At 39.4% G+C, this 15,999-nt stretch overlaps 1 protein-coding gene across 7 annotated transcripts in view; it reads right to left on the bottom strand.

The window, feature by feature from the left end:
* The window catches only part of strbp (spermatid perinuclear RNA binding protein), a 181,569-nt gene that overhangs the window by 66,870 nt on the left and 98,700 nt on the right, over window positions 1–15,999 (bottom strand). For 6 of the 7 annotated variants that reach the window (XM_087998444.1, XM_087998443.1, XM_087998442.1 and 3 more), the window contains 4 exons: window positions 9,329–9,518; window positions 8,214–8,449; window positions 2,063–2,228; window positions 1,439–1,586 (listed from right to left, as the gene is read on the bottom strand). In XM_087998444.1, coding sequence (XP_087854570.1) covers window positions 1,439–1,586; window positions 2,063–2,228; window positions 8,214–8,449; window positions 9,329–9,367 — 589 coding nt within the window. In that variant the 5' untranslated portion in view covers window positions 9,368–9,518. The remainder of the gene's footprint in view (window positions 1–1,438; window positions 1,587–2,062; window positions 2,229–8,213; window positions 8,450–9,328; window positions 9,519–15,999) is intronic. The other variant, XM_087998447.1, reaches the window with a different exon arrangement.

Below are 15,999 nucleotides of genomic sequence, written 5' to 3'. Positions count from 1 at the left end.
GCACATGAATCATTCGTATAAGACAAAATGTAAACAGCTGAGTAAGTCTCCTAAGCCCACATTGCTTTGGGTGCTGATTAGTGACTGTATAGCATACTGTGAGGCAGGAAATTCTGTATGGTATTAACTTTAGACTAATGTGTACTTAAATCAGTTGGTTTTTACTAATGGAGTTTATTTGGAAACTTGTTAAGTTTCTAAGCTTATTTTATACCATAATTTCTTGCTGAACAGTAGGAATATTACTGAAGGGACTTGTAGCAAGTCTAGAAATGGGGAGAACAGCAACAGGGAGTCCCCTCCTGCCCAGGTGGGCACAGCTGCCTCCATTCCCATGACAGAGAGCGGCCAGTTGGTCAAAGGTCTGACATTGTCCAGTAAGGCTCAACAAACTACCACTGACACGCTTTGGAGACTAAACCAAAATAAAAGCCTACAAGTAAACAATAAAAACAAATTAACACTACTTTATTCTTACCAGCTCTTTTCCTTTCCCAATCTCAGTGCTGCTCTAAGTTTCATGCACTTTAAATAAATGTACTCAAAGCATATTTGAAGATAATCATATTTATATTGTCTGTTTGAATATCAAATATCCTTTAGGTTCAAAGTCCAATAAGTTACACATGATATAAGAGCAGTGTATCTAGATTACAGATTTTTAAATTAGAGTCAGAAAATGTAGGTTGTGCTTAACAAGTTTCAATGTTTTAAGATGTTATTTATTAAGAGAAATTCTGTTGAAGCATAGCCATTTTACAAATCTTGCCACTGGTGCTTAGGGCTACAAACAAAACTGCATGCCTACATGTGCTGTACTGCCATACCATTAAATACTAATGTTCTGCACAAACATTAATTATCTGTTATTCTCTTCCAAAACATATGAATACATTTGAAGTGTATAATGGTTGGTTCTACATTGATGAATGCTTCTGGATTAAAACGCATTATTATTTCTATTATATTGTGCATGGTTTGTATTTTACAGCACTGAGATGGGGCAAATTGACACTGTATAGATTATTAAAAACGCAGAAAGTCTTACAACATTTACATGGGCAGAACATGTTGTGAAATATGCAAGAGTCAGGTAACTAAATACTAATAAGAATTACTAATATGGAGTTGTACACCTTTAAATATGGAATATTCAATTTTACTTAAGATGGTGCTGTATTTCAATATCATAAATTTACAGGTATCAATTTATTTAGAAATCTGAATTAAAATAACTACGTTTGAAATTCTGGATAAGGAACTCTTTGCTTTTCATTTTTGAAATGGTCCGCATGCTTTGCTGTAAGTGACCGCTGAGAGCTCAGAAGTAATTTTCAAGGTGTGTTCAAACCTGCTCTGCAAGACCACAGAAGTCTTACAAGCAAGCAACAATATAGAAAACATGTAACACGTATCTGAAAAATGCTAGGCAATATACCTCCATCTTCTTTCTTTTCCATTTCATCTCTCACCACTGGAGAACTCAGAATAATCTTGAGTGTCAACTTGGGTTCTTTTGTATTTTGAACAGTAATAGCTGCTTCTTCCACACACTTCTCAACTTCATACTTTTCTTCTGAAAGTTTCTAAAGGTGCCAAAATTTGAAAACATTGACACATGTAATTTTAGTCTAAAGAAACAAAGCAGACTACATATACATTAGCATATTGTGAAGAGAGGACCTGCATGCCACATGCGTGCGCAGCAGAAACAGAGTGTCAGCATGAAACAGCATACATGTGCAAGACAGCATGACAGCAACCACCAGTGAGTGGAAGGGAGGGAAAGCATGAAAGAGGGAGACACATGGGCGGGGGGCATAAATCAGGTGGTTTCCTCGACCATGTTTGACCTGATGTCATGAGACTTCGTGGGGTCTGCTTCAACTACCCATATAGGTTGATGAATTTTTACTGGATTAGATCCTTATTTTGTACATTTTGGCAACAGTTATTAAACAGTGTGTCATATAGTCCAAATCGAACATTTCAAACATGCAATCACATTCAATCGCAGTTGGAGCATTTTCCTATCAAGCAAAACAGATTTTGCCAAACTCACCTGTATTTGTATTGGTAAATTGGTATAGACAGTGTGTAATAACTTCTCAGTTGGCTTTTCTTTACACATCAGCACAAGCTCCAAATCCAGGTCCCCCTTTATCAGTAAACCCTTTGCAACCAATCCAATTCGCATCACTCCACACAATACTCGACCACTCTGTTCACTGTTAAATCAAGATCAATTATGTGATTTATTTTTCCTTCAAATAGGGAAAAGTAATTACATGTGGCAAATCTTCTACAAAGAGCCAAAATAATTTGTCCTTTGAAGGGCACAATATGGTGTGGCACAGTGGCCCAGTGGTTAACATAGCTGCCTCACAGAGCCATATATCTGGGTTTGATTCTAGCCTCCGACGACTGTCTGTGTGGAGTTTGCACATTCTGCCCATTTCTGCATGGCGCTCCCTTGGGTGTCTGGTCTTCCTCCCACAGTAGGAGAAAGTGAGGACTGCAGATGCTGGAGATTAGAGCTGAAAATGTGTTGCTGGAAAAGCGCAGCAGGTCAGGCAGCATCCAAGGAGCAGGAGAATCGACGTTTCGGGCATGAGCCTGAAACATAGCATGGGCATGGGCATGATTCCTGAAGAAGGGCTCATGCCCGAAACGTCGATTCTCCTGCTCTTCCTCTCACAGTCTAAAGATGTGCAGTTAGGTGGATAAACCATGGAAAATGTGGGGTGACAGGAATTGAGTAGAGGGGTGGAACTGGGTAGGTTGTTCTTCGGAGGGTCAGTGTCGACTTGATGGGCTGAATGGACTACTTCCACACAAAGGGATTCTGTGATTTCTATGGACCTGGTGTAGGAGAATGAGCCAGGCCAAGTGGTACAAGAACAGTGACCACAATTCTCTAAGTTTTAGAATACTCGTAGATAAAGATGAGAGTGGTCCAAAGGGAAGAGTATTAAACGAGGCATAGGCTAATTATATCAAAATTCAGCAGGGAAATGTGGATTGGGAGCAGCTATTTGAAGGGAAGTCCACATTTGATACGTGGGAAGCTTTCAAAGATGAGTTGAAGATAGTGCAGGATAGGTATGCCCCTTTGAAAACAAGGGATAGGAAAGGCAATATTTGTGAACCATGGATGACAGGAGAAATCGTGCAACTAGTCAAGAAGAAAAGGGAAATGTACATAAGGTCCAGGCAGCTAAGAACAGAACAGGCCTTGGAGGAATATCGGGAGAGTAGGACCAATCTAAATGAGGAATCAAGCGGGGTAAAAGGTGTCATGAAGTAACTTTAGCGAGCAGAATTAAGGAGAATCCCAAGGCTTTTTATTCATATATAAGGAGCAAGAGGGTAACTACAGAAAGGGTTGATCCGCTAAAGGATAAGGAAGGAAGGTTGTGTGTCGAACCTGAGAAAATGGGTGAGATTCTGAATGATTACTTTGCATCGGTGTTCACTGAGGAGAGGGACATGCTGAATGTTGAGATTAGAGATAGATGTTTGTTTACTCTGGATCACATTGACATAAGATGTATTGGGTAGGCTAAAGGATATTAAGGTGGACAAACTCCCAGGACCGGATGAGATCTATTCCAGGTCGTTAAGGGAGGTGAGAGAGAAATTGCTGGGGCCCTGACAGATATCTTTGTAGCATCCTTAATCACAGGTGAAGTGCCGGAGGACTGGACGGTTGCTCATGTTGTCCCCCTGTACAAGAAGGGTAGGAGGAATATTCCAGGTAACTACAGACAAGTGAGTCTGACATTAGTCGTGGGCAAGTTGCTGGAGAAGGTATTGAGGGATAAAATCTATTTATATTTGGAAAAGAATGGGCTTATCAGTGACAGGCAACATGGTTTGTGCGGGGGAGATCTTGCCTACAAACTTAACAGAGTTCCTTGAGGAAGTGACCAAGTTGATAGATGAAGGAAGGGCTGTAGATATCACATACATGGACTTTAGTAAGGCATTTGATAAGGTTCTCCATGGTAAACTAATGGAGAAAGTAAAGTCACATGGTGTGCAGGGCATTCTAGCTAGGTGGATAAAGAACTGGTTGAGCAACAGGAGACAGAGAGTAGTAGTTGAAGGGAGTTTCTCGAAATGGAGAAAGGTGACCAGTGGTTTTCCACAGGGATCAGTGCTGGGTCCACTGTTTTTTGTGATAAACATAAATGATCTGGAAGAGGGCATTGGTGATCTGATCAGTAAGTTTGCAGATGACACGAAGATTGGTGGAGGAGCAGAAAGCATAGGGGACTGTCAAAGAATACAGGAGAATATATAGACTGGAGAGTTGGATGGAGAAGTGGCAGATGGAGTTCAATCCAGGCAAATGTGAGGTGATGCATTTTAGTAAGTCTAATTTTAGATTGAACTGTGCTGTCAAAGGAAGAGTCTTGGGAAAAGTTAATGAGCAGAGAGATCTGGGAGTTCAGGTCCATTGTACCCTAAGGGTGGCTGCACAGATGGATAGAGTGGTCAAGAAGGCATATGGTATGCTTGCCTTCATCGGAGTGGGTATTGAGTATAAGAGCTGGCATGTCATGTTAAAACTATACAAGATATTGGTTCGGCTGCATTTAGAATACTGTGTACAGTTCTGATCACCACATTTTACCAAAAGAATGTGGATGCTTTGGAGAGGGTGCAGAGAAGGCTTGTGAGGATGTTGCCTGGTATAGAAGGTGATAGCTATGAAGAGAGGTTGAGTAGGTTAGGATTGTTTTCATGAGAAAAAAGAAGATTGAGAGGGCACCTGCTTGAGGTCTACAAAATCATGAAGGGTATAGACAGGGTAAAGACAGGGTTGAAAATGTGTTGCTGAAAAAGTGCAGCAGGTCAGGCAGCATCCAAGGAGCAGGAGAATCGACGTTTCGGGCACGAGCCCTTCTTCAGGAATAAAGACAGGGTATAGATAGGGTGGATAGAGATTCGCTTTTTCTCAGGATAAGGGATTTAATAATGAGAGATCACATGTTCAAGGTGAGAGGAGATACACGTGGAAAGTACTTTACACAGAGGGTGGTAGGTACCTGGAACACATTGCCAGCAGAGGTAGTAGAGGCAGACATGCTGGATTCAGTTAAGGTGCGTCTGGGCAGATGCATGAGTAGGCGGGGAGCAGAGGAATACAGATACTTAGGAATTGACCGACAGGTTTAGACAGTGGATTTGGACCGGCTCAGGCTTGGAGGGTCGAAGGGCCTGTTTCTGGGCTGCAAATTTTCTTTGTTCTATGATATTTTTAAGCTTTCAAATATACTATTTATTAATATATAGATATCATGTCCTGCAAATCTTTGTCAGATATGATAATTTTCTAAAGTAAATTAAATATCAAATCCAATTTTACTACTATTTCAGGAATGCCTTACAGAACATGACTTACTACATTAAAGTCTCATCCCCATCTGTCCTGAGTTTACTAAGTTATCCTAATCTGCATTCACTGGTAACAGTCTTTCTGCCAGTGAGAAAAAAATTCTCCCAATACACTCTCAATAGTTTTGAACACCTCAACTCTCTCCCTTAACCTTCCCTGGCTTCTTCACATAACTGAAGTTCTTTCTACTTGCTCCCATTCCAACAAATCTCCTCTGCACCCATAGATTATGCTGCCAACAGTTGTGCAAAATAGTTCCCTTCAGATAGGCATTATCAGTCATTTATAAATACTTAACTAAAGCCCTTGCTTTTGCAATTCATGCCTCTATATATATTGTTGAGGCACGAACACTAAGATCCAGTATTCCATACACGTTTATTAAATGGCCTTATTGGCTGTTCTTGTACCTTCAAAGCTTTTTGTCTGTGAACACATGTATCTGTTCCTGCACTCCTGTGACAATTGTACCATTTTGTTTATATTGCCTCTACTGGTTCTTCTTTCCAAATTGCATCACTTATTCTAAATTTCATCTTCTGTGTGCGTATTTAATCCGCCAACCTCTCTGCCTTCCTGAAAAATGCTGCATCATTTGGTCATCAGTATACCTCCAAGCTTTCTGCCATCTGCAAACTTTGAATTTAGCCCCAAGTCTTGGTCAGTGGTGCATCAAAATTATGACCACAATACCAAAACCTGGAGATATTACTGCATTCTGCCCTCAAGCCTGGAAAAAAACACATGCCACCATTCTCTGCAGTTTGTCTCATTTTCCATTATATATCCATGCTGCTAAAGACTTTTAATCATTACAATTTAGTACAGAATTGCGAAGAACCCCTGGTGCTCAACAGGAGAAAGAGCACCCTAAGGATAGTATTGGGAAGTGTCTAAGAGGATTCTGGAAGAAGATTTTCCTTCCTAATGGCTTCGATTTTGCTATCACGTAGCTCTTTATTGAGCACCCTCTCAAAGTCCATATATATGACGTCAACTGCACCAGCTTCACCAGAGGGTGATTGTAAATAGTGACTCAATTGGATTCAAGAAGTCTGCTTACTCACTACAATTTAGTATGGAATTGCGAAGAACCCCCAATGCTCAACAGGAGGAAGAGCATCCTAAGGGTAGTATTGGGACGTGTCTAAGAGGATTCTGGAAGAAGATTTTCCTTCCTAGTGGCAGCGTATAAAAAGGAGGCAAGCTCTAGTGGAAGCAGCTATTTTGGAGAGGGGCTGTGAAGATGAAGTACAGGCTTCAGTAGGAAATTCAGCTATGCTAAGGAGGGTGAGCAGCATTAAGGTACAGCATTTTCTACTTGCAACTCACCTGAGCCAGTTGCTCTTTCAACTAACTGAAATTAGTGCTTAGCTGTGCTTCTCTACCTTTAATTATTCCTTGTAGCTTTCCATAATTGTGCTAAACCTACTAATATAGTGATCAGGGTTCTAAAAAGCTCCATTTGTCCCACTTCATTTTCAAGAACCAGATCAGTTACGTACTTAGTCACAGAGTCACACATCACAGAAACAGACCCTTTGGTCGGAATAGTCCATGCCAAACATAATCCCAAACTAAACTAGCCCCACATGCCTGCTCCTGGTCCATAAATCTCCAAATCTTTTAATCATGTACCTATCCAAATGTTTTTTAAACATTGTAGTACCACCCACATTCACCTCTTCCTCAGGGACTTCATTTGACATGCAATCCACCCTCTGTAAAACATTTTCCCTCATGTCTATCTTAAATCTCTCTCCTCTCACCTTAAAAATGTGCCCCTAGTCTTGAAATCCCCCTATATATATGAGGGAAAAGACAACTACAATTGACTCTATACCTCATTATTTTATAAACTTCTGTCAGGTCACTTCTTAACATCCTATGCTCCACTGATAAATGTCCTGGCCTATCCAGCTTTTTTTCATAACACAAAGCTTTCATACCTGGCAACATCCTAGTCATTCTCTTCTGAACCCTCTCCAGCTTAACAATACCCTTCCTATAACTGGGCAACCAGAATTGGACACAGTATTCCAGAAGAAGCCTCACCAATGTCCTGTACAACCGCAACATGACTTTCCAACTTCAATACTCTGTTTTGTTTCCTTTTGACAATGGTTGGTTGACTCTCACTTGAGTGTCTGCTGCTGGCCTGTTTTCTTTTGACTGGCTTGTTAGCTAGCTGGCACCTAGTACTCAGAGCTAAACAGACATCTTACCTGCAATGCAGCGACGACTGTTGCATGGTTCTTACACTCACCTTCACAGCACATTGTACTTTGGATTTCTGATACATTATGACAACACATGAAGTGTTGACCAGAACTTCTAGAATGCTCTAGACATGTGCTACATTGTTTCTGCAGATATTTCTCATATGGAGTAATGAGGGTGGAGGCACAGTCCCAGGAGACCAACCTCAGCTCCAATGACAGTATATTCTAATAATATTTCTTAATTGGACTGAAAGATAAATTTGGGAACTATGGTCATAGAAATATCATGTAAAATTCTAAATTAAACAATGCAATACAATGTTGTTTGCCAAAACTTAAAATAATCTCACGCTTCTACAAGTGGGACATGTTCATTAAAACTTTTGGGCTAGAGAACCTACTTAACCAATGTTGAACACATTTTGCAACTATAATGTGCTAGGAACTAATTAACAAACAATGTCAATTAAAATCTAATAAAATCAGCAAAACACACTCTTACTGAAGCTAAAAGGAGAATCAGTTACAAAATCCCTTCTCTAAGAAAACACTGCATCACCCTTCAGCAACATTGGCAAGAACCTCACTTTGTATTGCTCTCTGAAATGCTGCTTTTCTTCACATCTGTTGCTCCATCTTCACTGGTATCCAAATTGACGGTCTGCAGATTAGTTTCATCCAAATAGTCCGATACATGTTTCAACGCACATTCAACTGTTGAAACCATATTCTGCACAGCCTCAAGCTCCTCTTGGGAAGGATACACCGAGGAATGTTTTGCCATAACATGTCGGTCATCGTTAGCAAATGTTCGGATTGGTCGCTTCAAAAAAAGAGAAGTTTATATATTGAACCAGTTAAAAAAAAAACTTTTTCATTTGTTTGTAAGAACTATGTTAAGATCCAGATAATGTTTACAGATTCTCTTCTGCTAATTCCTTCATTATTCATTGTGAGAGGAATATGTAAACTTCTGTTTTTAGCCTAACTACAACTTCTGCTCAAAAGAAAACTCAAAGACAATCTGGAGATCACAGCTTTCAACTTCAGGAGACCACAAAGTATATTGTTCTCTTTGTTCTTTCATGGTTTCATTGCTACTTGTTAAGGGATTTTTCTTTTCTCTGCTGGAAGCACATAACAACCAATGTAGTACCCTTGAGAGCAAGGCCCACTTGTAACTGTAATATCATTATAATCACGTTCAGAAATGTTATTTGTTACCTCTGACAATTATAATTCACTTACTGAATAGTTGTACAGTTAACTCAACAAGATGTAATTTCCACTCATTATTCAAAACATATGGACAATAAGGAAAAAGCAGCTGATAACAAGCTTCATTGACATATAAATGGCATAACTATCCACTTCCTTACAGATATTTTAGAGCAGCCCAAGGTAATATTGTAAAATCTGGAGTATAAACCTTCCCTATCTTAGTGTTATACAACACTGAGGGTTTACAGAGGATGCATATTTAAATATAATGGGACATTTTATGAGCTGGGTAGGGGGCAAGGCTGCCTATGATGACTGCAGACTCAAAAATCAGCCTTTGATTTGAGGAGAAAATGCGAAGGGTATAAATTCTCAATCACATATCAGATAACATAGGACAGGTTAAGAGCTTGACATGCAGAGAACTTAATTTGAAGAATGCTGAAGACCCTACTCAGGTAGGTAATGTTAGATTGCTTACCTTCTGTATGGTCTTCTTCATTCTTTCAACATATTTCATCCTCCAAATACAAATGATTAAGCCATCACCCAAACAGGGGAAAATTGCAAGACACTGTCCATTTAAGACCTTTCATCCTTGCAGTAGCCATGCAAGCCACATGATCTCCCCCGCCTGTGCTGCATACAAGGTCTCATTCTGTACCTCAGTTCTTTCATGGAGGAGAAAACAGAAGAGATCAAATTGATAGCGCAAAATACACAAAAAATTGGTGAGCCCAAGTGAATGAGAGAGGTGGCATGGTTGGAGCTACCCAGAGTACTGTTTTCTTAAACTGCACTGTGGAAAGTAGTTTCCTTTGCTGTTCTGCACTTCCTGCAATTTCAAACTTCCCCATATGCATTTAGTATCGTTGTATACGCAGAGAGAATAGCTGAGCCTACACACTTATTTCACTTGCATGGTTTTAACATGGTCATATGGCAGTTCTTATGTGGCTGAATTAAGGTTTATTGATTGGTGTTTCATCAACCACAAGTACTGAATAATATTCATTAACTGGATGCCAAATCCACATATTTGATTGCAAAGACGCATTTGGAATTGGTAATATAAAGTTGACAACATGGTGACAACAAAATAAGAGTAAATGCCATTGAAAGATTATAAAAGAATGTTATTTCAGTACAGAAGATATTTGACTAGAATTTCATGCTTCAGCTGCTAAGGCATGTATCTACCTAGATCGGTGGTAGGGTACCAGAGGCAAGTATTTTTCCTTTCCAATTATTATAGATCAACAAATCAATAACAAAGTCACTTCTTGATTGTGTTTTGTGCTATTTAGCACTTCAGCATTCCTGAACAGTCAGTCTCTTTGCACTATTTAAGGTCTCAAGTAGTCTCAAAGTTTTAATGATTTTGTTTTGTATTCATTCATAGCCATCACTGGCTAGGGCAGATTTGTTGCTCACCTCTTGAGAACAGTTGAGAGTCAACCACGTTGCAATGGGTCAGACCAGGTGAGGATGGCAGTTACCTTTCCTAAAGGGCATTTGTGAACCAGATGGATTTTTCAGATGACGACGACAATGGTCACCATTGGACTCTTAAGCCCAGATGTTATTGAATTCAAAATTCCACTACCTGCTGTGGCAGGATTCAAATCCAGGTCCCCAGAACATTACCTGGGTCTCTGGTTTAACAGTCCAGTAATAATACCACTAGGCTATTTCCTCCCTGGCTGGATTTACACAACCCCATCACCATGTTTGATCCCAATTCCATAATTTGCCCCATTACATTTTTCAAATGACATGTGCTGATCTGCTCAGTTATTCTGTACCTATCATGCTATATAGGTTAAGAACAAAGTTTAATTTGGGGTCCGTATTACACCTGGAGGCTGCTATTATGGCTACGCCAGCTTCTCCAATTACCCTGAGATTCCTATATATGTATTCAGCTAACGTGTTATTTCTCAGCCTCAATACATATTCATACATTCCCATTCTAATCTCACTGGATACACCAAACTTTGAATGTTGAAAGACTAAAAATGGTGGAAGTCCAAGACATACTTTGCGGGGGGAAGGAGGTGGTATTTCATGAACACAGATCACAGCCATGCACAGAAAATGGAATTTTGAGCTTTAGATGTAGAAGACTAGGACATAAGAGGGGTAGAGATATGTAATGTGGGAAATGGTTTTTAGACCACTCCTGGAATGCTGTGATCAGTTCATGATACATCTTAGGAAGGATAATATTGGTCTTGGTTATCAGCATAGGAATACAGCATAGATTTATGAAGAATTGTACTGGATTCCAAGGGCTGCATAAATTAGGTATGTATTTCCTGGGATTTAGAAGATTAAACAATGATTTGATTAAAAATTTCAAGATATAAATAAGAACATGTAGGGTTATGATCTCACTTCTGACAAACAATATTTAAAAAGAAATTCAAAATTACACTTAAAGCTGAAAAGGATGACTCAGGACTTTACATTTTTGCTTTGGAAAGTGACTAAGAACACAACTTTTACTTCTAAATATGTAAAAGGAAGCTCTGTTTATATGTTTACCACATATCACCCCCTCCATAAAATTATATCCCGAAACAAACAGTTCACAGTCACTTCCGGCTTCTTAAGGGTTCACATTTCCCCATTTCAGAGTATCAACCCCAAATCAACATTTTCTATCAATTTTTGGAGAGCTTGTCAAATCTCCTACCAGAAGAACAGCCCGGTCTTTCTTCTTCCTTGGCCATGGCAGGACAAATCTTGCAGACTTCTGAGATAATTGTGCAAAATATCTCTTCAACTACAAGCCATCAGTCTTGCACATTCAATTTTTGTAGCTTGCAATAAAACCTACAGCTTGTTCTCTCTGCTGACCATACCATCTACTGTTGTTTTGCACTATTCTTCTCTTTGACTCAAAAAATCACGGCCAAATTATTTACCATTAGCTCAACTGTCCTCATCTTTTGTTCCAAGGTTGGGAACTTCACACCTTGCTCAATCATAGGCAGAATTCAGAATAGTCAAATAAACCCATTTTATGTTAACACAAGTGCAAATACACAATCCAAAATATCAATCCTAAAACCTCAACTAATAACCCCCCAACTAAGAAAGTGAAAATGTGCAACATTCTATACACTTTAATTATTAAATTACTACATAAATATTTATATTCTCTCGTGCAGTCATATTGTGACATTAAAGTGGACTGTTTAATGCACAATGTATAACTTACATTGACCCAAATCCTTGTAACAGTCAGGATTTATGGTCTTCTTTGTGGCACATCTTAAAGTTCATTGGTGAGGCCTCTTCTGGAGTACTGTGTGCAGTTCTGGTTGCCCTGATATAGGAAAGGTATTATTAAACCAGAGGGGGTTCAGAAAAGATTTACCAGGATGTTGCCAGGAATGGAGGGTTAGAGGTATAAAAATGGAAAGGCTGGAACGTTTTTCACTGGAATGAAGGAGATGGAGTGGGGTCCTTATTGAGGTATTTAAAATCATGAGGAGCATTGGTTAAGTTGAATGACAATGGTCTTTCCCCCTAGCCTGGGGAGTTCAAACTAGAGGTCATATTTTTAAGTGAGAGGATAGAGATTTGAAAAGGACATTTGGGGTGGTGGTGGTGGGGGGGGGGGGGGGGGGAGGAGATTGTATTACTTCCCCCCCCCCCCCACAGAGAGTGGAATGATCTCCTTGAGAAAGTGGTGGATGCACATTTAAATGACAAGTTCGTGAATACAAAAGGTTTAGATGGATATTAGCCAATAGCATGCAGGTGAGACTAGTTTAGTTTGGGAACATGGTCAGCATAGAGTGTTTGGACTGTGGAGCGTCTGTTTCAATGCTATATGACTCTGACTCAATGTGGCGGTGCCAGTGTCGGACTGGGTAGACAAGGTCAGGTGTCACAGCATCAGGTTACAGTCCAAGAGTTTCATTTGAAATCACAAGGTTCCAAGGCACTTCTACTTGGTGTGGTGTGACTTCTGACCTTCTTGAGTGAGAATTTGTTTTGCTGCAAGTAGAGTCACCTTTCAAGAAGCTTTGTAGCAAATCTCCTTCTGCATGAAAATTGAAGTTCACATAGAAGCAGTGTCTTTAGTTAGACAATTGTCTCTTTGATCTGGTTTGATAAACCTCTTCAAAACATCATGGCCGCCTTCTATTTTACCCCTTGATCGGTGTAAATTGGAACACAGAAGAAATTCTCACTCAGAATGCTTTTTACTCTAAATTGTGTATTCTCTATGGTTTTTCTTTAGAATCACTGTGAATCAGTTGGTCCATGTTCTTATGTTAAATCTTGATTTTATTGTGCCAGATTTTTTGTAATGTTTAAATCTGAAAGACACATTTAGATCAGTCAACAAGAGTCATTCTCCAATTAAAACATGTGACTCCAGTTCATTTAAAATTCCAGTTCAGCCTCCCGGAGAACGTTGTAGAGGTTATACTAATGTTCCACTAAAATTTCCTTTGTTTTTAAACAACTTTTGCAGTTTTTTACATTCATTCTGGGTTTTTTTGGGTCATCCCACTTGAATTGTTCATTGCTTGAAACAAGTTGGTCCAATTCCTTCTGAGTAAGAGATGCAGTTTCCTCATTTTGAGTTTTCATTTCCTGATCTAACATTCATAGTTAAAACTGTCCTGGGCTAAAGCATTGCCTCTCTGTCCATTAGCTTGGAGTGCTGCTGCTATGTTCTATTTTGATTCCTATGGGTTAAGATCTACAACCAAGTTCAAGGCAGACAAAGTCAAATGCAAGCAAATAGAATCTAACTCTTTATTGCGGTCAGAGATTTCAAGAATTTTTTCATTTGGAATGTTTAAACTTTTGATTCTTTGGATACATTTTTAGTTGAAATAGGGTTACAAATAGTTCATATGGTTTTCAGTGTATATTCAGTTTTAATGGACCTGCCTGGACCACATTTGGTTGAATAAACCTTCATTGCTTTTCCTACGAAATGCCTTGTCACAAAACACAGGTTTCCCTTTCAAGTATTTTCATTCCTTTCTCTTGCCCCTCTTACAAGTTAAACTTGCCTCATTTGTAACTGAACTGAAAATGTGTTGCTGGAAAAGCGCAGCAGGTCAGGCAGCATCCAAGGAACAGGAGAATCGACGTTTCGGGCATAAGCCCTTCTTTCAGGAATCCCGAAACGTCGATTCTCCTGTTCCTTGGATGCTGCCTGACCTGCTGCGCTTTTCCAGCAACACATTTTCAGCTCTGATCTCCAGTATCTGCAGTCCTCACTTTCTCCTCATTTGTAACTGAATCCTAGTAAACTTTTATTTGGATTTCTTTTCATTCCTCAAGATTTAAATGACAAATAAAGACAAGTCTTCTTTCAAGGAAAGATTCACAACAGACAAAGCCATTTTAATTTTTGAATAAATGCAGCAAAACAAAAATCATTGAAATTGAATTAGTTTAAACTCAATATACTCGTCTTAGCCTGTAGATTCAAAATCTTGCAAGCACTCCATAGTCTGTTATTGACTCCACAAAGACTGCTGTCACTTAAAAGAAATTTGAACTTAAAAATTAACAGCTGAAAAGGATGAAACAAGATTTCACATAGTAAAATTTTACTACAACAAGTGACTAAAGACATTATTAATAATCACAGATCACAGTATTTAGGTTGCATTGGCTTATGAGACAATTCCAATTTTTGGCATCATAAATCATGCTTTTGCATATACCCCACAACAAAGTTATCTGCCTTTCAGCTATGAAATGCAATTCGGAATCAGAATTTAATTCGTTCCAGGAGGCTGTTCAGATCGCAAAAAGTTCGGAATCCGAAACTATTTTCCCCATAGGAAATAATGGAAAGTGAATTAATCAGTTTCTGGACCCAATAAAAAACATTTCCAAGACAGTTTTAACTGCAAATACACATGGTTAAGGTAAAATAAGGTGAGTAAATGACCTAAATATCAAGTAACAATAATAAAAATAAGAAATAAATGTTCTAACATGAAAATAACTTCATTTACCTTAGTGAGGAGTGCTAATGGTGCATGTGGAAGCTGGAGAGGAGGAGGGAGGGAGAGAGTTTACAGACTTCCTCTTGCTCTTATTTGCTTCACTGCTCTTCTTGGGTGCCAAGGTGAACGCACAAGGGTGATGATTTAAAAACCAGCACAAACCAAGGTGAAAACACGAGGTAAACTAGTGATGGACACACGAGAGATGTTTTCATGACTACTTCCAGAGACGAACTGAACAAACAAAGTGCGACCTGAACGGTACGTGGTGTTCGGGTTCTGAAAATGTGTTCGGATTTTAGGGCAAAATTTTCAAGAAATAGTTGTTCGGATTCAGAGTTGTTCGAACAATAGGGCGTTCGGATTCCGGGGTCACCACTGTACGTGCATAAGTAGTCAAGCTTGATTTTTCACCCATAAATGTATGATTTACTTAGCCTCGACAGCAAGTCAGAAAATGGGCTCATGCAGGTCTTGCAAAGAGTATGTACGGGCATTTAAAACACACCCATTCACAGCAGAGTATGCTTGGTAAGGCAAGTGATGCCAAAATGAAAATGAGGTACAAGGCTGTTTTCTAGTTGGAAGTTGTAATATATGCAATTTATCAAATAACTGCTACAGTGAAGGAATTAAGTGGTAGTGAAAAACTGACGTTAAAAAGAGGTAGTGGTCAGCTATTCACCAAAGAGCAACTACAGAAGATCAAAGGTGCTACCAGAACAAAGACCTGTCGCTGGCTTAATTCTGAGAAGCATGGACCCCTGTAAGTTGTTGAAACAATTATACCATCACTGGATGTGTGTTTTTATATGCACTTAAGTGGGCCATATCAAAAGGTGGATAAACCCCTGGAACCCGATTAGGTGTACCCTAGGACTCACTGGGAAGCGATTGCTGGGCCCGTTACTGAGATAATTGTATCATCCGTAGCCCCAAACAAGGGTCTGGTAAACTGGGTGGTTGGCTCACGTGGTGTCACTATTTAAGAAAGGTTGTAAGGAAAAGCAAGAGAACTACAGACTAGTGAGCCTGACATTGGCGGTAGGCAAATTGGAGGGAATCCTGAGGTGCAGAATTTACATGTATTTGGAAAGGCAAGAATTGATTAGGACTTTGTGCGTGAGAAATCCTGTCTCACTAACTTGATTGGTTT

This window comes from Chiloscyllium plagiosum, unplaced genomic scaffold (genome assembly GCF_037043375.1).
Source record: "Chiloscyllium plagiosum isolate Xiang-an unplaced genomic scaffold, Cpla_swu_hap1 HiC_scaffold_21, whole genome shotgun sequence".
NCBI classification, from domain to species: Eukaryota; Metazoa; Chordata; class Chondrichthyes; order Orectolobiformes; family Hemiscylliidae; genus Chiloscyllium; species Chiloscyllium plagiosum.
Note: the sequence above shows the minus strand (reverse complement) of the source record. Positions and strands in the feature narration are given on the sequence as shown.